This window comes from Fukomys damarensis, unplaced genomic scaffold (assembly GCF_012274545.1).
Source record: "Fukomys damarensis isolate Sample0158 unplaced genomic scaffold, DMR_v1.0_HiC HiC_scaffold_20, whole genome shotgun sequence".
In the NCBI taxonomy this organism is placed as follows: Eukaryota; Metazoa; Chordata; class Mammalia; order Rodentia; family Bathyergidae; genus Fukomys; species Fukomys damarensis.
In genome coordinates this window covers 41,395,500-41,416,856 of record NW_022900932.1, presented here as the reverse complement: position 1 = coordinate 41,416,856, position 21,357 = coordinate 41,395,500, and the positions used below count along the sequence as shown (strand labels likewise).

The following is a 21,357-nucleotide window of genomic DNA, read 5'->3' as shown; positions in this document are numbered from 1 at the left end:
ACCCTTCCCCTACCCATCCCATCTTCCCTACACCTTTAGCTCCTTTCTTCCCATTTCTAAATGTCAGTAATCTTATTAGGATCTTATGTATTATTACAAATTATTCACACCAGGGAAACTATTCGGTATTTACACATGTGTGACTTATTCATTCATAGGAAAAATGGATACATATTGAAGAATTGGGTCTTTATATTTGGGGTGGCTGGTTGTTCTGAGTTCTTTACATATTTTAGATAATAGTCCTTTGTCTGAGGAGCAGCTGGTAAAAAGTTTTTCCCACATTGTAGGTTATCTCTTAGTTCTGTTGATGGTTTCTTTTGCAGTGCAGAAGCTTTTTAATAAGATGAGATCCCAGTTGTTGATTCTTTCTGCTAGTTCCCGTGCTACTGAGGATTTGTTCATAAAGTCTTTTCCTATTCCAATGTCTTCCAGAGTTCTGCCTAACTTACCTTCCAGCAAGTTTAGTGTTTTTGTTTTTATATTTAGATCTTTAATCCACTTGGATTTTAATTTAGTGCATGGTGACAGATAAGGGTCTAGTTTTAATCTTTTGCAGGTTGAGATTCAGTTTTTCCAACACCATTTATTAAAGAGGCTATCTTTCCTCCAGTGGGGAGGGTCAGCTCCTTTGTCAAAGATGAGGTAGCTGAGTGCATCTGGAGTTGTTTTTGTGTCTTCCAATCTGTTCCACTGATCCTCAGGTCTGTTTCTTTGCCAGTACCATGCTGTTTTTAATCACAGTGGCTTTGTAGTATAGTTTCAAATTGGGAATTGTTATACCCGCTGCCATGTCTCTGTTGCCTAGGATGGCTTTTGCTATTCTAGGTCTGTTATGGTTCCAAATCAATGTTTGGATTCTTCTTTCTAGTTCTGTAAAGTATAGTGTTGGGATTTCAATTGGTATTGCATTGAATCTGTATAGCAGTTTTGGTAGTATGGCCATTTTCACTATATTGATTCTTCCTACCCAGGAGCATGGGAGATCTTTCCATTTTCTTATATCCTCCTTGATCTCTTTTTTTCAGAGTGCTGTAGTTTTCAGTGTAGAGGTGTTTTGCTTCTTTTGTTAGATTGATTCCCAGATACTTCATTTTTTGGGGTGCTATTGTGAAAGGAATTGTTTCCCTAATTTCTTTCTCAGTGAGTCTGTTATTTGTGTACAAGAAGGCTATTGATTTTTGGGTGTTGACCTTGTATCCAGCTACTCTGCTAAAAGTGTCAATTAAGTCGTGAAGTCTTTTGGAGGAGTTTTTTGGGTCTTCAATGTAGAGTATCATATCATCAGCAAATAATGACAGTTTAACTTCTTCCTTTCCTATCTTTATTGCTTAATTTCTTTCTCTTGTCTAATTGCTATGGCTAATGTTTCCAGAACTATATCGAAGAAGAGTGGTGATAGTGGGCATCCTTGTCTTGTTCCTGATTTTAACGTGAAGGTTTTCAGTTTTTGGCCATTTAATATGATGTTGGCTGTTGGTTTTTCATAGATAGCTTTTATTAAGTTGAGACATAGACCATCTATTCCAATTTTTTGCAGAGTTTTTTATCATGAATGGGTGTTGAATTTTGTCGAATGCTTTTTCTGTATCTATCGAGAGGATCATGTGGCTCTTGTCCTTGACTTTGTTAATATAATGTATTATATTTATTGATTTATGTATGTTGAACCATCCTTGCATCCCTGGAATAAATCCGACTTGGTCAGGATGTGTGACCTTCTTGATGATCTTGCTAGTATTTTATTGAGGATTTTTTCATCTATATTCATTAAGGAGATTGGCCTGTAGTTCTCTTTTTTAGTTACCTCTTTCCCCGGTTTGGGAATCAAAGTGATATTTGCTTCCAGGAATGAATTTGGAAGTATTGCTTCTCTTTCAATTTCATTGAAAAGTCTGAAGAGTAATGGCAGTAGATCTTCTCTAAGTGTCTTGTAAAATTCAGCAGTGAATCCATCAGGACCTGGGCTTTACTTTGTTGGTAAGTTTTTAATTACATTTTCAATTTCACTGATTGTGATTGGGGTGTTTAAAATGTTTTTATCTTCTTTGTTCAACTTTGGTAATTCATAAGTATCTAGAAATCTGTCCATTTCTTCTGTGTTTTCTGTTTTATTAGAGTACAGGTTCTCATAGTATGTATTAATGATCCTCTGGATTTCTGAAGTCCTTACTTATTAGTGATACTAAATTTTTTCTCTAGCACTTTTTAGGTGAGACAATATAAATTAATGATAAGAGTAAGAGAGGACTCTGGAATATGACCTAGGTTTTAACCCCAAATTCAATCTCTATGTTTTAATTTGAAAAGTCCCTTAACCTCTTGTAGCTTGAATTTTTTCATCTGTAAGATGGTAATAATAATTGTATTTGCCTCATAGAGTTACCATGAGGGTGAAATAAGCTAACAGATATGTTTATTAGCAAAGTGCCTAGAATATTGTGAGCACTTATTACATGGTAGTTGTGGGGTAAACTTGGTGGTGATTGTTGTTTATAATAGGGATCAAATATTTTTAAATTGTGACATGAAAAATATGTTTTTAGGGGTTCAGGAAGCTTTGTTTTTGAAAGGTGGCCAAGAACACCTTGAAGGTTGTAATTTTTAATGTGTTTTCAGGTATTAAGAGAAAAACCCTTTTAATTAAATTTTCTCTTCAAAAACCTGACCAAATAAAATGAAGTTATCCTAATTAAGCCCCCTTCTTTCCCTTCCTCTTCCTTTCCCCTCAAGAAAATTGCACTGGTCAATCTATGCGTGTCCAAAAATCTCTCGCTGTTCTACCCTTCTTCCTCTCACCTATTTGGCATCAGTGGGAAAACAAGGAATTTCCTGCCACCCGTTCTGCCTGTGACCTAGGGCTGTGATGATGACTGAGGCTGGGAGACCTTCCTGTTCCCTCTTGAGCCCTCGCCTCCCACCCACTGGCCCTGAGACAACACTCCCACAGTTTCACACGTCTCTGAAGCCCCATATCCTGTACTCAAGTCACCATTTCTGAAACTGGAGGAATTTTGTGATCCTGTTATCACTGACTCAGAATGCAAGGAAGAATAGTTTTGGGCCAAGATCGGTTTTGCTTTGTTTTATGGTACATTTTAGATATACATAATGATCACATTAATCATAGGAAATTTGTACCTGTACCTAGTATATCTTGATTTTTTTCCCTATCCCCTCCCCTCCAATAACCCATCTTCATCTCCTTATTTATGAAAGCTTTGTTTCCGTTTTTTCCTTCTATTCTGTTTTTTTCTTTTCCCATCTTTCTATTCCCCTTCCCTGCTCCTTTGTTCCCCTTCCCATTTGAACATTTCTTCCCGTGTCCAGATATCTATTATGCATTTTGGTCCTTATTTACCCTTTCAGTTTTTGATTTGTTTTAGTGCCTTTCAAACTAATAGAAGAAGCCACCATCAAAATGATAATTACAGAATCTCTACAGAAATAACCAGTTGTTAAAGAATGTATTAAAATCAACAAATAATACGTCTGACAATCCTCTCTTGGTGGAAATGGGTAACACTATATGAAAGCACATATTCAGTCACTTTATTATTTTTTTGTTTGCAGTAATATTAAGCTTGTTTTCAAGTAACTTTAATTAGGGTTTTTCTTTCATTATGTAAGTTACTTTAATTCACCTAACACTGGTAAATGCAAAGTAGAAAGTGCTTATTATTAATTTTTATAATTTATATTTTTTAACTTTAATTTTACATGTGACATAAATAATTGGAAGTGCAGTGAAGCAAAAATTAACACTAGCATGACAATGTAGTTTACAAAACTCTTTGGTATATATTCTCTTACAACCTAAATATCTATAAGAGAATCAAGACAAATAGTTGCTTTATAGAGGGAACTGAGACTAATAACTGCTAATATTCGAGTTCATAGTTCTACCACTTACTGGAGGACCTCAAAGAAGCCCCCTAATTTCTCTGTACAATTTTCTAAGCAGTAAAACAGAATTAAAAATATTAGCTACTTCGTTGGGTATGTGTGGAGATGAAATGAGTTAATATACCCAAGATACTTAGACCAGTTCCTGGTTTATATAATAAATTCTCAATAATGTTAGTTATTAGTTGTTGCACCACACAACTAGTAAATGGTGGGACTTGTACCCAAATCCAAAGAACTCTTCTCATAGTACAGTACCATGTGGAATTTACTTTTTAGTAAATCATTGATTAATTTCCACCTCACATTAACCTTGTTGTTCTAGAAGGGATACTTTTCAAATAGTTTGTTTACTTTGACCTTAAATTTCTCAAGATCAAAAGGAAAATTATTTTGAAGGATTCTTCCTTCCTGATTTTTAAAAATGCTGTGGTTTTTTTTTATTTGTTTGTTTGTTTGTTTTATTGTCTGGGTTTGCCTGACCTTGAAGTATCAGGCATTTTATGTTAGGTAAAATATAAAGTTGTTTTCATGGGTGACAGGTGTTTCTGGTGAATTTTGTTTTGGTTGAAAGGTCAGAAATGGGAAATAGAGTTGATGGATGATGTTGGACTACACTCCAGAGAGATGTTCAGCCACATGTATCTCTGAACTACTAACAGAATATTGTCATTAACAGAGAGTGGCAGCTTGCTAAACTTAGAGTAAAAATGATTTTTTTCTGATATTGGAATTAAAACCAGTGGTACTGTGCTGCTTAACTTTATCCTCAACCCTATTTATTTAACTAATTAATTTAAGGGGGAGACAGGATCTCACTAAGTGACCCAAGCTGGGCTCAAACTTGGGATGCTCTTGCCTCAGCTTCCCCAGTGCTAGGATAGCAATTGTGTGCCACTACATGCTGGCCCTGAACTCACTATGTAGCCCAGGCTGGCCTCAAACTCAGAGCAATTCTCCTGCTTCAGTCTTCCAAGTGCTGGGATTACAGGTGTGTGCCACCATGCCCGGCTCTGGAATTATTTGTTATAAAAGAGCCATTAAAGAAATTAGTACAGAATAGGGCCAGGGATTAGCTCAATGGCACCGTGCTTACCTTGCAACCACAAGGTCCTGAGTTTGATCCCTGGTGCTGCCCCCCAAAAAAAACAATTAATTACAAGCCATCCCTTGAGGAAAATGAAGAATTTGTAGATATTTCTCTTGGTAACAATATTTGCAACAGGTTTTTATATGTAACTCTCAGTTGTTTTTACTGTCTACTGCAAATATAGACATTTATGGCCATCAGGTAGGCCTAAGTGAAAATCTGTATGTCTTTGTGGTAGCTACTTATCTGCTATGAGCAGACAACCTCCCTTTTCTCTGATGCCCAAGGTCAGTTGAAAAGTGGATTTGATGTACAAGATTGCAGAGCAGTGATACTAAGAAAAGCAGTTGTCTGGAGGCCTGGCCAATGCAAGGAACTAGGGCCAGCCCTAGCTTATTGAGTGTGTCCCATCGCCGGACCTTTTTGATGTGCCTTTTGCAGAATACTGTATGTACACAGACAGCTTATCTTTAAGGGCAGGATGTCCATTGGCTTCTTATGATCTTTGTGAAAGATCTGTACCAGAAATTAAAATGGTTCATCCCAGAAAGTATGGCTGTTATCGAGAAATTAACCAATAAAAAATGCTGATGGGATTGTGGGGGAAAAGGAACCCTTCTCCACTGTTGGTGGGAGCAGACTGGTGCAACCGCTGTGGAAATCAATATGGAGATACCTCAAAAAACTAGGATTAGAGGTCCCATTTGACCCAGGGACCTCTCTGCTGGGTGTCTTTACAAAAGAATTAAAAGGATCATACCACAGTGATATATGCTTACCCATGTTTATAGCAGCACAGTTTGTAATAACCTAAATTTGGAAATAGCCTAACTGCCTATCAACTGGAGACCGGATAAAGAAGATGTGGTTCATCTATAAAATGGAGTACTATTCAGCCATAAAGAATGAGAAACTAGAGACATTAATAGCTAAATGGATGCTTATTGAGGTCATACTCTTAAGTGAAATAAATAGGACATACATGTGTAAATACAAAAAAAGAAAAGAAAATAAATTAAAGTGGTTAAGATGAGAGGTTGGAAGGAACCTGCTAAAACTTCCTTTTGGTGATTATTTTGTTTATTTGTTAGTTTGAGACAGGGTCTTGCTATGTAGTTCAGGTTGGCCTTGAACCCACTTTGTAGCCAGGATGGCCTCAAACTGGCAATGATCCTCCCATCTCAGCCTCCTGAGTGCTAGTATTATAGGTATGCATCACCAAGCCTGGTAATATCTGCATTTTTTTAACTCACTTATCTCTAGTACTGTCTTTAGAAAGTAGTGTTAATAGTCTCACTTAAATGAAAACACTGAATTTCTAATAGATTCCTTGGGACTTGGTGATAATTTGATGCCATTTGCAGAAGAGAGGATAAGGAAATGACATATTATCTCTTCTACTTTTGCACTTAGGGTTTACTTTTTCTATCTAAGCAGTTGCTGAATCCTTTGACTCATGTAGCCTGGGAACAAAGCCCAGAAAACAACTCTGGGTCCCAATACCGAGGCAGCCTCTTGCTTGCAGACAAACCAGCTTAGGGTCTTCTCCTGCGTATTGGCCTCTCTCTGGTGTGCTGGGCAATTGCTGGGCTTACTTGAGTGCTGTGTATAGTGGTTAAAGAGTTGGAGAAAAGGGTAAAAAACAATAGCGATTATTCACTACCACTGTCTTTCTGTGGCAGGATATTACCTTCCCAGGACTCCAGAGAACTTTGATTCTTAGCCAGTTGATTAGATATTAAACTTCTTTGTTTGATGTGCAGGAATCTTCTGTGTGTGGGGGTTCTTGTTCTTCACCATTTACATCATTCTGGCACACAATGCACCAGAGGAAAACAACATTGGTTATCATTTCCATTGAGGCCAATAGCAGGAGTAGGAGCAGAGGTGACAGCTGAGCGATTTAGTGGAACTATCAGGATTGTACAGAGGCTGAATTAGCTGAGTGCTCAGACTCAGACAAGCTCATGATCCCTTTGCTCGGCTGCCATGCATGAACCTCAGGGCCAAGCAAGGGCCAGAGTTGGCCGCTGAGCATCTGTTGTTCTTTTTGAAGTCTTGCTGACTCTCCCAAGGTAGACTCTGCTCCCCAGAGCTTCTGTGGTACTTTTCGTCCCCATTTATCTCCCTTGTCTTTGTAGTGAGTAGTGAATTGCCCAAATATCTGCTTATTCTGCCACATAGTCTCTTGACACCAGGAACCTAGTCTCCATTTCTATGATCTCGTAATCCACAGATTGTGTTCCCCTTGTCGTAATTACTCTGAATCGTACTGAACTGAGCTAGACAGAACTGGATGTGTCCGCAGAGTGACTATAGTTCACAACAATTTCTTATATATTTTATTTTACCTTTGGTGCTGGGGACTGAGCCCAGGGGCTCTTGCATGCACATAATCTACTGGGTTATACCCTCAGCCCTATAAGTTTTATAAAGAACCACAAAAGAGGAGTTTTAAACTTTCCAACATAAATGATAAATATTTAAGGAGAGGGAAATGCTAATTTTCAGGATTTGATCACTGTATACTGTATACATTATCAAATTATCATACTTTATTCTATAAATATATACAAGTATTATGTCAATTAAAAGTATATTGAGCTGGGCATGGTGGCGCATGCCTGTAATCCCAGCACTCGGGAGGCTGAAGCAGGAAGATCACTGTGAGTTCGAGACCAGCCTGGGCTACGTAGTGAATTCCAGTTAGGTCTCAACTACACAGTGAGACCCTATCTCAAAAAAAAAAAAAAAAAAAAAAAAAAGTATATTGCAAGTAGGGCCAGGGATTTAGCTCAGTGGTTTGGGTCGGGTGCCTGCCTCAAAAGCACAAGGGCACAAGTTTGATCCCTGGTACCAAAAAAAAAAGTACATTGCAAAGGGCTGAGGATTTAGCTCATTGTTTCTGCCACCTGCCTCACAAGCGCAAGATCTCGAGTTTCATCCCCAGTACCCCCCCAAAAAAGTATATTGTATTAAAAATTGACTGTGTTCATGGAAATCTTAAAACTCGTGTTTCTAGATTGCCAGGAGCATATCCCTTAGAGAAACAGCAGAAGCAGTACCAATGATACATGCAAACACACCAGCCTTTTGTTGGGTTTTTTAAAAATAATTTTGTTGAGGTATGATTCATACGTCATACAGTTCACTAATTTATTGTATACAGTTCAGTAGTTTTCAATTCAAGAATTGTCTAACCGTCACTACAATAGTTTTAGAAAATTTTTATCATTATGAAAAGAAGCCCTATGCCTATTTCCTTCAACCCCCCGGTTGTATGCAGTTGACCTATTTTTGTCTTAATTTGCCTGTTCTGGGCATATTTTCTATCTGACATCTTTCACTTAACATAATACTTTAAGGCTCATCCCCATTGTAGCATGTATCAAGCCTAGTGGTTAACGGAAACTGGAGGGTAAGCGATGCCAGTTGTGGTGGGGGCCCTCGTGCATCTGTTGCTCTCATTAAATCATGAAGAGATCTATTCTGTGGAAATTCTGTAAAAGCATTCTGAGCGTGTTTCTTTGAGTAGTCATGAGAATCAAGCAACGTACTATTGCAGTACCAAGCTAGCTCAGTTAGTAGAGCCTGAAACTCTGCAAGGTAATGCCTCTGACCTGCTGAAATGGTGTCTGGCGCACAAGGGTCTGAAATCCTCTTTTCCCGTTTGAACTTCTTGGATTTTAATAAGAATTTGTCTAACTGAAATGACAGGTAATTTTTTGACTGGTACTTTGAGTTTAATTTACTAATTCCTCTTTCACCCTTTTGTTTTTCTTCTCCCCAAGGCTATGCCTTTCTGCTATTCCAGGAGGAAAGCTCAGTTCAAGCTTTGATAGATGCCTGCCTAGAAGAAGATGGGAAACTGTACCTGTGTGTGTCAAGCCCAACCATCAAAGATAAACCAGTAAGTTGCACATAGTCACCTGGTGCTTTTGCAGAGCATGTATGTAATTGGAATAGCTGATCTCCTCCTTCTTCTAATGGAAATGCTGGTAACTAGGATCCTCTTTCCTGAACTGACCTTGCTGTGCAGTAGAGCAGGACTGTTGTTGGCAACAGAAAGCTATTAAGGAATTACTAATAAGGAATAAGTGTTTTGTGTTATACTTTTGGAAGTACATATAAACAAATGTGCCTTTGTCATGTCCTTTACAACCCTCACAACCTAATTCCCTATTGAGAAATTCTGAATTGAGGGAAATAATGTTCTTAGTGGATTGTCATTATTTCAGATCAAGGAGAAGAGTAATTTACTTTAAAAATTGTAATTGTTAATGTTTCTGTGCCTTTGAATGTAAGGCTTTTGTGCTGATTGATACCCATAACTACCTAAATAGAGCTTACACTCTAAAATGGATAGTTTCAACAGGGCAGGAGAAGGGACAGCCTGAGAACAGGCAGCTGAAATTATAAAGGTGCACTTAATCAGAGTTTGTGGTTAAGAGTGTAAGTCAGAGTGGAGAAAAGATAAGACCGTGTTGAAAGCAGAAGAAAAGAACTTGGTTAATATGGCAGCAGTAGGGATCTGTGGGAAGTTAGCAAGGGTGGAAGTGGGATGGAATAGGCTTGTGTGTCGAGGCTGGGTGCTGAGAGTGGGAAATAGAGTAAAAATAATGATGACAAGATACTCACGCTGTGTTTCACAGGGCTGGGATCAACCCATGTAAACGTGCATGAATGGTATGAGGCTTGTTGACAGGTAGGTGTGTTCTCAGAAATGTGTCTGGGAATGCTGGGCGTGATGGCACACGCCTGTAATCTCGCCCCTCAGGAGGCTGAGGCAGGAACATCACTATGACTCTGAGGCCAGCCTGGGCTCTACATAGTGAGCTCAAGGCCAGCCTGAACTACGGAGCAAGACCCTATTGCAGAAAACAGCAACAACAAAGTGTTTGGGAAAGGAGTTGGAGATAGACATAGAATTTCCAGCTTGAATCTTGACTTCTTTAAATATCATCTTGGTTCTGAATAAGTCTTCTGTTCTTTGCTAGATTGTAATTGCCTCAACTGGAAAATGACGGGAAGAATAATTACATTTCTCTGTCTTAATTGAGTTCAGATAAAGAAGAAAATGAATGTGAAAACATTTCATAGAGGTCAGGTACTTGTTGGTAACTTTTGGTATTATCAGTTTTACCTGGTGCCATAGGAGTCAGAGGAATAAGGTTGGAGCTCAGCACATGGTGACATCTGTTGACAAGAGTAAGGTTTGCAACTGGGTTGTGAACCATGATGTTGATTGACCCCTATGAAGAGGAGAGTACAGTGTATAAAGCTGAAGAAGAAATTACTAAAGAGTGGGGATATGGAACCATACAAAGTAGTTAATGCAGAAAAACACAAACATTTTAGCAGTGTGAAAGTGCCACTGTAATTTTCAAATTCTGGAACTAGTGCCATGTTTTGATAATAATCATAGCAGTGTTGGGTAGGGTAGCTATACAGGTGAGAGAACAGTAGAGACAAAAGAGTAAGGAATTTTTGCTGACTTTCGTCTGACAGTGTAGAGGGGTTGTGTACCGTAAGGGAGACATGAAGACTGACTAGAATGGAAGTGTGAAGTACTTCAGATGAATAAATAATAAGACTAAAATGACTCCTTTAAGTTCCTTTGGAGTAATGTAAGATTAGCAAGTATATTGACCTGGGCATGATAGCACACATCTGTAATCCAGAACAATTTTGAATCGTACCTGGGCAATTTAGCAAGACTACACCTCAAAAAAAAAAAAAAAATAGGGCTGGGGATTTAGTTCAGTGGTGCTGCCACCTGCCTCAAAAGCTCAAGGTCCTGAGTTCAATCCCTGGTACCAAAAACAAAATAAAACAAAACAAAAAATGTAAAAAGGTGCTAGGCACATAGCTCGATGTGATGGCCCTGGATACTAGGGGTAAAAAAAAAAAAAGTCTGTACCAAATTTGGCAGGCTCAGATGTCTTACAGCAGTGATGACGAACCTATGGCATTCATGATGCCGGCTGTTTGTATCACTGAAAGCTCTAAAAGGTTCACCACCACTGTCTTAGAAGTAAATCGTCAACCTCTAGAGAGCCTCTGTTGTGAAAGCTGACAGGAAGAACTATATTTGTAGCCTGATTCATGGATGAAACAGGAACTATTGCAAAGCTTTTGGTCTTTTCTTTTCTTCTTTCTTCCTCCAGTGAGAGGAGGTCCATAGCTCAGGTGTCCCAGGAATTCCAGAAGGTGGCTTTATTTCTATGTTTCCAGTGAAGCAAGCAGACATTGTACACAGTGGTCCCTCTGATCAGAATCTACTTTTTGAGCATATAAATCAATTGAACCTACAGGTGCAAGACACCAAGCTGATAGAGCAAGACACTTACAGGAGTCTAGCAGAGATCAGAGCTAAAAAAAGAGGAACCTTGAAAAGAAAGTCAGGAAGATGTTAATGATTCTTACCTTCTAGAATGTTTTGATCAGAGAGGTGGGGTAGCAAAAACCTTAAAAGGAGGAGTATCAGAGAATTTTTTTGCTTCCTCTTCATAATTTATAGTATAATCACAATTTCTATGTATCTTGAAATATAATAGCTTGATTTTACCATATATTTTCAAACCGTATTATAAAACTGAACTGTGTTTTTGTAGGCTAGTTCTTTAGGTTATTGCTCAAGTAACATAGCTATTCATTTAAAACTTGAAAAGTAGAGTTGAAAAGAATGGTGGAATCAAGGTAATTTTTCAGTTTCTAATTCTGTCCTTTAATTCGGACCTTTGGCAATTTTAATCATTCTTTAGTTACAAAAGTAGTCCAAATCCTTTTGCCTGGGAGTCTAGCTTCACTTTTCCCTTTTTCTGCTTTCCTTCTGAACCCCATAGTCTAATAAATCTGAAATATTTCTGCTCCTATTTCAAATTTTATTTTCTACCCTTATTTCAAGACCTCTTTCAAATACTGTCTCTTTCATGAATCCCTTATTGATTACTACACTCTATGGTACTTATTATAATAGCTATCTTTTTTTTTTTTTCTCTCCCCTGCGGTACCAGGGATTGAACTCTGGACCTTCCATGTGCAAGGCAGGTGTAGCACCACTGAGCTACATCCCTGACCCTGTAACAGCTATCTTTAATCCCACATAAAGCCATCTTTTTAAAAACGTTGTGCCTTCCAGCTGGGTGTGGTGGTGCATACCTGTAATCCCAGCCTGAGGCAGGAGGGTCACAGCAAGTTTGAGGCTAACCTGGGCTACATAGTGACTTCAAGGCCAACCTGAGCTACATAGTGAGATTTGTTTAAAAAAAAAAACCAAAACAAAAGAAATAAACAAGGTACTGGTTACTATGAATCAAAACTTACTATAAACTGACGTAAAAACCTGTTTAAAAATTAATAGTGTAATAGGTAAAAGAAAGAAGTCTATAAATATATAGAGTATCTCCAAATCCTGGCACATAAACAGCTCTCAGATATTTGTTAACTTAAGAAAAAGGGAGCTGGGCACAGTGATGCACACCTGAAATCCCAGAACTTGGAAGGTTTAGGGGAGAAGATTGTGAGATCCAGACCAGCCTGGGGTACACTGCAGATTCAAGGCTGGCCTGCACCACATAATGGAGTCTCAATAAGAACAGAAAGAAAAAGACAAAATGGTAGACATAAGAAACAAATCATGTACTTTGAAGAGTTAAAATATATCTAAGGTGATGGAAAAAAAAAAACTTTCTAACTGACATGGTAGTGCATGCCTGTAATCTCAGCTACATGGAAGGCTGAGGCAGGAGGATTGCAAGTCCAGGTTCAGCCTGGGCAACTTAGCCAGACCCTGTCTCCAACAATAAATTTTTTTTAAAAGACTGGGGATGTAGCTCAGTGATGCCACACTTACCTAGCATGCCCATAAGACTCTGAGGTCAATCTCCAAGTAGTGCCGAAAAAAGCCCTCCAAACTTCTTGGATGAAATGTCATTTGAACTAGGCCTTGAAAGATGAAGAGAATTTGAGGTTGAACAGAAGAAAGGGCCAGTATGAGGAATAGACATTTTAGGGAAAAGCAACAACATAAGTGCAGAAACTGGCAATTGTGTGATATTTAATAGAGAACATTTAGGTTGAATAGAGCACAAATATATGAAAAGAAATAGAAAATAATTAAATTCAGAAAAATTAGGTAGAGACTAAATTATAAGGCACCTTGACTATCTCAATCTTTTTGTTCGTGCTATATTTACTAAGTCTATTTCATCTCCACCTACTGCTTCCTAAGAATAACTGTAATTTAATCCTAGCCCAGTCAAATCTAGTTTTGTGTATCCATCTTAATATCCATGGCTAAGCCAAATCATATGTGTGTCGTATCCCACCTAAGAATTCTTTAGCATTTTATGATCTTGATTTATTTATTTGTTCATTGAATTCTTAGTTCAATGGTTTGAGCACCTTCCATCTAGGGAATTTCTCTCTATAATGGGGGAAGTATCTCCCATTCATAATAAACCTAGCTTTTCCAAAGGTTCATAGAGCTTGAGTCATTGGAAACCATATTTATTTTCCAGGAAAGTAAAGAAAGGTGTTGGGCCAGGGATTTAGCTCAGTGGTGCCTCACAAGTGCAAGGTCCAGAGTTCGATCCCTGGTACCAAAAAGAAAAAAAAAAAAAAGGTATTGTTGTTCAAATGTACTAAATAGAAGCCAGTGAACAAAATAGCCACTGCTATCCCTTTGTGTAATTATAATACAAAGTATACACACACACACACACACACACACATATCCAAGTGTATTCTGAAGAACATTTGTCCTATCAAAGACTAGTATCTTAAGGAGTATCATGCACAAAAATGTACTCATAATAGGTACCATTTATTGAGCACTTTGTGCATTTTGTATTATTTATTTTTTCCTTCCTTCTTTCTTCTTCTTCTTTTTTTTTTTTTGGGTACCAGGGATCAAACTCAGGACCTTGCACTTGCAAAGCAGGTGATGGGACCACTGAGCTAAATTCCTGGCCCATTTTGTGCATTTTATAACTGTTTCCTCCTTCAGTTAAAGATTCCATAGCCCAAAACCATTTAGGAAATATTAATATATTAAGGCTCTGAGAAATATTACAATATATAAATTTATGTAATAGTAATCCAGCATTGACAAACCTGCTTTGGGAATGATACTTGTGCAGATTTCTAAGCAATTAGTTATTCCATGAAGCTCAGAGAATAGGCTTCTTCTAGGAAAAAGTTAGGCAACATAAACTTTTATGTGTGCATTCCTCTCAAGAATTTTAGAAATCAACACGTCAGTAACAACATCCTTTACCTACAACCATGGAGCTGAAAATACACATTTATGTAGACAATGGACTAAATTGTCTGGCCGGAGTATAAGATTTCCTGAAGCTGTGAACCTGGAAGTTAAAATAGCTGAATATAGTGCTGCATGGCTGAAATAGTTTTTCTCGAGCTTTTCTAATTGCTAGTTTCGTTACTAGATCTAAAATTAATCCATTAACCATTTATCTTCTTTTTCTTTCATATCTTTGTGTGTGTGGAGGGTACAGATGGTACCTAGGACCCTGGGCGTTCTAGGCAAGTGCTTTACCACTGAGCTGTAAGCCCCAGCAACTGGCATCCATTTGTTAATGCATCAGTGAAAGTAGGGAACATGAGTTTGGAGAGAAGATAGCACTTAATTTCTTTGTAGTAAAAATGCATTTTGATTCCATTGGGGAGCTGTAGTAGCCTGGCAGACAGGGAGCCTGGTGGACCCACAGCGTGATTATAATAGAAACAGTATTTATTGGCTTTGTGTGATATAACTGAACTCAAGCCTTGAAATTACCTCTCTTCTGATCCTTAAATATCTTACCTCGGGCCGGGGATTTAGCTCGATGGTTTTGTGCCTGCCTTGCAATCACAAGGGCCCAAGTTCGATCCCCAGTACCTAAATAAATAACTAAACAAATAAATAAAAATCTTATCTCTAAAGTGAGGATAATTTTTAAGGTAAGATTGTGGTGTTTTGTGAGTGTCTCTAGTTGTGCTATTATGGCTGTCTCAGTGACCTGAGCTGATTCAAAACATTTACTTTTCATGGTCATTTTGACTTTGGGAAAGAGCCAGAAGTTGCATGATGCCAAATCCGATGGATAAGGTGATTAGGATGCTCTTCAGTGTTTTTAAGAGAGCTTGTCTTTCTGTTGGATGGCACTTAGCAGTAGTATTCCCCATATTTTTTATCGTACCTGGTAAAAGACATTTATGAAAGAGGACTTCTAGAAATACTTCAGAAAGTGTCAACAATGATGGGATATGTGTGTTGGAAGTAAGGGGAGGTATTTCGAAGGGCATCTATTGCAATATATCGATACTGTAATATTTTTTAAAAAATATAAACATTAACCATATATTCTGATCACGACTCATGTGATTATATTTAAAATGCCTAGCACAGGGCCAGGGATTGAGCTCAGTGGTGTCACACCTGCCTCACAAGTTCAAGGTTCTCAGTTTGATCCCCACTACCTAAAAATGAAATAAAATAGCTAGTTTCTTCTTTCTTTCCAAAGGAAATGGGCAGTCATGCATAAGTGACAGGAAAGCATGAGCCGTGATGAGGAGCACTAGGTAATCCTAGTCTCTGAGTAGGTTACCTGGTGGCACCAGAAGTTTGCGAAGATTAAGCCTGAGGTCTAGGGCACTCACTGGTGACCAAACACCAATGGGCGTGACTCTCAGTAGAGAGAGCAGAGTGACCTGGGAGGTATAGATGAGGACCTGCTGGACATCTCATAGCTCTAGTGTGCCTCAGGTAAACCTTTTTTTTCAGTTCAACATTCACTGGCTTGGGCACTGTACTGGGCAAATAGCCACGCTGATACGTGCAGTCCAGGTACCTGCAGAACACTCAGTTTTAGAGAACCCGAGAGTCCAGTGGAGGAAAATAGACAAGTGTGAATATACTTTGAAGAGTCCAATCCATAAATATTGCTGCTGTGGCCTTGTTTTGATGTTAATAATAAAACAACCCCTTATTCCATAAAAGAGATAAAGATGCCTCATAAACCACTAACTGGTTCGTTTCTGATATTTCTGGCCAGCACTGTAATCATCCTGTGAGGACTGTGATGCTTCCAATAGAATTGCTGACAGCTATGGTGGGTCTGAGTTCATTGCCACTAAAACTGAATGGTTGCAGCTGCGTGTCAGAGGACCTGGGTTTAGCTGACTCATCCTGGCTTTGGTGATGAGCTGGGAGCTGCTGCCTGTGGAGGGAGGGAGCAGTCCTGACGGTTCTGCAGTACTGTTTTTCTGCTTCGTCTGGGATGAATGAAAGGATTGTAGGACATGAGAGAGAGAAATGGAGATATTGTTCCTGAAGAGCCTGTGTAGGAGTTTTAGGGATACTGAAAAGAGGGAAAAGGAAAGCAGAGAGAGGAGAGGCAGAGAGAGGGAGAAAGAGAAAGTGGATCGTAGAGAAAACACAGGCTTGAGCCAGAGAAGTGGAAAGGGGAGCAGTATTTGTGCTTTCTGGGAAGAGAACAAATGGCTAAGGACTAGGGCCAGAGTCTTGGCTCACGTAGTTCCCTGAGTGGATCTGGGATTGCACTATTGACTTTGATCGGTCTGGTTATTTCTTAGAACTGCCTTGAAGACGAATAGATGAAAATGAAGGGCACTGTACAGTCAGACTGCCATGTGATAGGTGTTTGTAAACTAAGAAGGTGATCAGAAGGACTGAAATGTAGAGTGAGATGTTCAAAATTAGCTCAAAGCAACATTATTTATTGGTAGACGGATGTCTAAATACAAAAGCATGGTCTAAACTGATAAAATTCAAGAGCTTTAGGGAGGTTAGGTGATGTTAGAAGTTCGAAGTCCTGCTTTGGTTAAAAACTTCTTATTAAACCTGTATTTTTTCTTATCCTATAATCAAAGATACAGCAGAAGTATATCTTGATATCTGGACTTGGAGGCATTTGTAATTTTGTATTTAGATTTTCTTTTTAGCAAATGACATCATGATATTCCTTTCTGTTGAAAGAAGTGATCCACATTGCATTTCTTAGTATTTTTTCCTAGCACTTGGCCTAATCTTATTTCTATTAAATGACCTTTAATTTCATGTGGGATGAAACTTCAGTTTTTATATATATCTACAATTGAATATTTCATTCTTTATTGATTGCAAAGTAGTCAAACTGGTTTGGTAATATCCTCTATTCAGTTTAGTTGAGAAACTTTCAGTTCTTTGAGCAGCCAGTATTTAAATTTACTATTATTATTAAAGTTACTTTAAAATTTTAATTTCTATAGAAGCAGTCCTTTCAGAGTAGTAACAGGAAGTAATTGAGGAAAAGGTCTAGAGTGGAACAAAGTTTCTGCGACATTTTGTTCAGTTAGTCATTAGCTTATATATCTTTAAATTTGAAATAGGGTCTTGCTGTATAACCCAGGCTGGCCTTGAACTTGTGTCAACCCTTCTGCCTCAGCCTCCCGAGTGGGGATTATAGGTGTGTGCCACAATGCCCAGCTATCATATTTTGATATGCTTTAAGGATTAGATAAAATGAGTAGTGTGAACATTACTAGTGTCATGCATAAAATAGGTTCCGTGGAAATAATTTTGGAAGTGCTAGGTTATACAACCTTGAACAGGTTATTGTAGAATTCCTCAGTTGTTAAATATATCCGTGAATGCCATGAAACTCCAAGGAGATTATCTGTAGCTTTCCCCAAACATTACTTATCTGACACACCCACCCTAGGACTGCATTCCACACAATATACTTAGGGGAACCTTGCAAAGCAAAATGAGTGCTGTCACTAATAACTGTTGATTTTCATCAATGTTATATTAATTTAGAGTTCTTGGTTTATATTAGTATGTTTATTACAGCAAGCTTTGTGTTAATTTTTGCCTTTATTCTTAAAAAGTTTTTACCTTTGAAGATAAGTAATTATATAAAGAAAATACTGACCCAGAAATTAAGAGTTTAGAAGACACGTAATTCAGCCAGAAGCAGGTTGCAAGGTTCACAGGAAGGCTCCATAGGAATCCATACTTAAAAAGAAACTAAAGAAGCCAGGTGTGGTGGCGCACGGCTGTAATCCCAGCACTCAGGAGGCTGAGGCAGGAGGATCGCTGTGAGTTCGAGACCAGCCTGGGCTACACAGTGAGTTCCAGGTCAGTCTCAACTACACCGTGAGACCCTGTCTCAAAAAAAAAAACAAAACAAAACAAACAAACAAAAAAAGAAACTAAAAAAAAAAATTATTTTCTTTCAAAAGTGCATATGGAAGAAAACATACCCTTGTGAACTCTGTGGTAAGCCAACCTTTCAAACCAAAGATCATAGGATGGGGCCCATGGGATAGATCATGATTTTAACATTTGAATTAGTTCCTAACACTTTAGAATCTTGAAGTTTCACATAGAAACCTGAATAGCTAGTCACTCTTGAAAAAGGAAAAGTCTGACAGCACATTCACAAGTAGTAGCCTCTTGCTAAAGCTGAGAAGAGCCTGCTTCCTTTGGAAGCAGTGGCTTCCTTCCTTGTGTGAGTTCTGCCTAACGATTGTCCTTGCTGGCGTGACCCATGTGTGCTGCCTGTTCTGCCCTGTAGAGATTTCAGTCTGTGTGAGCCCCGCTGTAAGGAGGTGGCAGGCCAGAGAGCTGGTGCCCCCCAAATGGTACTGCAGTGCCTCTTAGCAGAGTCACTTTCACAAGCACATATGGTCCGGTTGCTCCAGGCAGGAGTGGTGGAATCTTCTGCTCATGTATGGGACTCCTCACTGGCTTTGCGTGGTATCCTTATACTACCTGCCCTCAAGATGCTGATGCTTTTACTGTCTAAACCATAGCCTCTTTGACCACGTGCTAGAAGAGTTGTTTCACACACTTTTACAGTTACCCACAACAGCGGTTGTGTTGCTTAAGGAGAAATTTATATTGCATCAGGACAGAGTTCTCATTGTATCCATTTAAAAAGATAATTATAAAGACCACAAAGATGATTAAAAAGCAGTTCTTTTATTTGTTTTTACCCTTTTCCACAAATATTTGAGTCCGGTTATAAAATATATTATAATAAAGCAGAGATAGGTATATATAAAGGTCAGAAAAAAGATGAGGATGAGAAAATATATCCAGAGAGGATGTCCAGACGGAGAACATGTATATCAGGCCCCCAGGTCTGAGAATAACCCTAAAATGGAGAAATATGCCTTATGTGAGAGTGAGCTTGTCTTTCAAAAAGCGACCAGAGCATGAGTGAGGCTCCTTAGTATGAGCAGTGCTCTTAGCACCACAGTGCTCCCGTGCTTGTGTTGATATTTCTCTAACCCTGCAGGGCTGCCAGCTCTGAGCAGCTGTTTTCTGATACCAGCTGGGAATCGGGTTCTGTGAATAGGGTTAATGATCACTGTGTCCTGAGCCCTCTTCCTGTATTTACCTAGAATAGGGGAAAGGACTGGGTTGTGTGTGCTGCCGTGAAGTGAGACAGGACGAGGTCATGGGGAAAAGGGATAGATGAAAGCTCTGGCTGCAAGGTTTCAGATCTGCAGAGAGCAGCAGTAAACTACAGCTATTACGCAAGGTGACATTTTCTGTACTTTTAGTTAAATACCAGAACACTATGTATACTATATAGTGATTATTTTCATTTTTGGGACAAAGTGATCCATAACTAAAAGACTGCAGTAGTGCTGGCCTGTAGTCCCAGCTACTAAAAAGATGAGATGAGAGTATTATTTGAGTTCAGGAGTTTCAGACCAGTTTGGGCAATGTGGAAAGACCTTGTCTGTTATGTTTCGTTTTGTTTCTTGAGTGGTCTATGACCAAATCACAATAATATAAAGTGACTGCAGCCAGGCTGTGACACACACCTGTAATTCCAACACTTGGGAAGCTGAGGCAAGAGGATTGCTACAAGTGTGAGCGCCATAGTGAGTTCAAGGCCAGCCTGAACTACATAGTGAGACTTTGTCTCAAAAAAAAAAAAAAAAAAAAAAAAAGGTGATTGGAATTATATAGCCGTGTCTTGAAGCTGCCTTGACTGCTTTATTAGGAATAAAACTAGAAGAAGCCCTGCGTGTGGCAGAATGCCTGTAATCCAGCATTCTGGGAGGCTAAAGCAGGAGGATCTCATCACAAGTTTCAATCCAGCGAGGGTAATTTAATGACTTATGGACACCCTGTTGCAAAATAAAAACTAAAGAGAGGTGTGACTTGGAATGTTGCTCAGTGGGAAGATCCTGGGTTCAATCCACAGTCTCAAAAAAATTGAATCAATGAGTGAGGCCTGAGAATGGATCCCAGTGATGGCCGTGGGTTCAGTTCCCAGCACTAGACAAAACTGAACCCTCCTGCCTCTGCTTCCCAAGTGCTGGGATTACAGAGGTGCTTGCACCACCACATCCAGCTACATCCTTTTTCTTTTCTTTAGCTTGTTAAGTAGTGTCTTTGTTCTTATAGTATCAGGAAATTATAATTGCTTCAATTATTAAAAATAGTGATTAAGGGCCAGGGATTTAGCTCAGCGGTTCGGTGGCCTGCCTTGCAAGCACAAGGACCTGAGTTCAATCCCCGGTACCCCCCCAAAAAATAGTGATTAAGTTATTTTAGTGAATCTGCCTTAGTGATAAATGTCAAGGAAATAACATTTGCCAAAACAAACCAAGTTTTATGAGGAAATAATTGCTTTTTTTGAGACAGGGTCTCACTATGTAGTTAAGACTGACCTAGAACTCACTATGTAGCCCAGGCTGGTCTCAAACTCACAGCGATCCTCCTGCCTCAGCCTCCTGAGTGCTGGGATTACAGGCCTGCACCACCACGCCTGGCTGCATTTTTTTCAAATGCAATATAAGTGGAACAAGCACTTGAATGTTAATAGAATTGCAAACAAGTCCAACTTTTCAGTCTAAGGGAAAAAAGGAAGATTTTGTGACTTCTGACTGAATCTTTTGTGACTTGTGTCATAAAAGATGAAAAATTAGGTGGCAGTGAATTTAATGGTGATCTTAAGGAGTGTGTAGACTGCTTCTGATGAGTAAGGTCAGTTTCAGAGTCAGTTCAGGGTGTCCGGAAACTAATTGGAAGTGGTCCTGCCTTCCCAGTAGAGTGCTAAGCTGATCCACACAGAAAACGTCTCGTGTTTCTGTGCCTTGTTGCTGATGCTTGAGCACTGGGGAAACTGAATTCCGTTGATACTAAGGAAATGAAAACGCCACTGTTTTGTTTTGTTTCCTACTTTAACCTGGGAGGGGTGAGAGAGGCACGTGGCTTAAGGACAAACGCCAGGTCCCACTGTGCACTCCACTGGTCTCCCAGCACATGCTGCTCCTGTGCCTGACGGGTTAGTTTTCAGGCAGTGCCATACTCACCTTTCGGGGTGGGA

General features: G+C 39.1%; 1 protein-coding gene across 1 annotated transcript in view; it reads left to right on the top strand.

Annotated features, from left to right (window-relative positions):
- The window catches only part of Cpeb3 (cytoplasmic polyadenylation element binding protein 3), a 189,218-nt gene that overhangs the window by 129,943 nt on the left and 37,918 nt on the right, over positions 1–21,357 (top strand). The window contains exon 13 of the mRNA XM_010632135.3: positions 8,788–8,906. Within this exon, the coding sequence (XP_010630437.1) occupies positions 8,788–8,906 (119 nt within the window). The remainder of the gene's footprint in view (positions 1–8,787; positions 8,907–21,357) is intronic.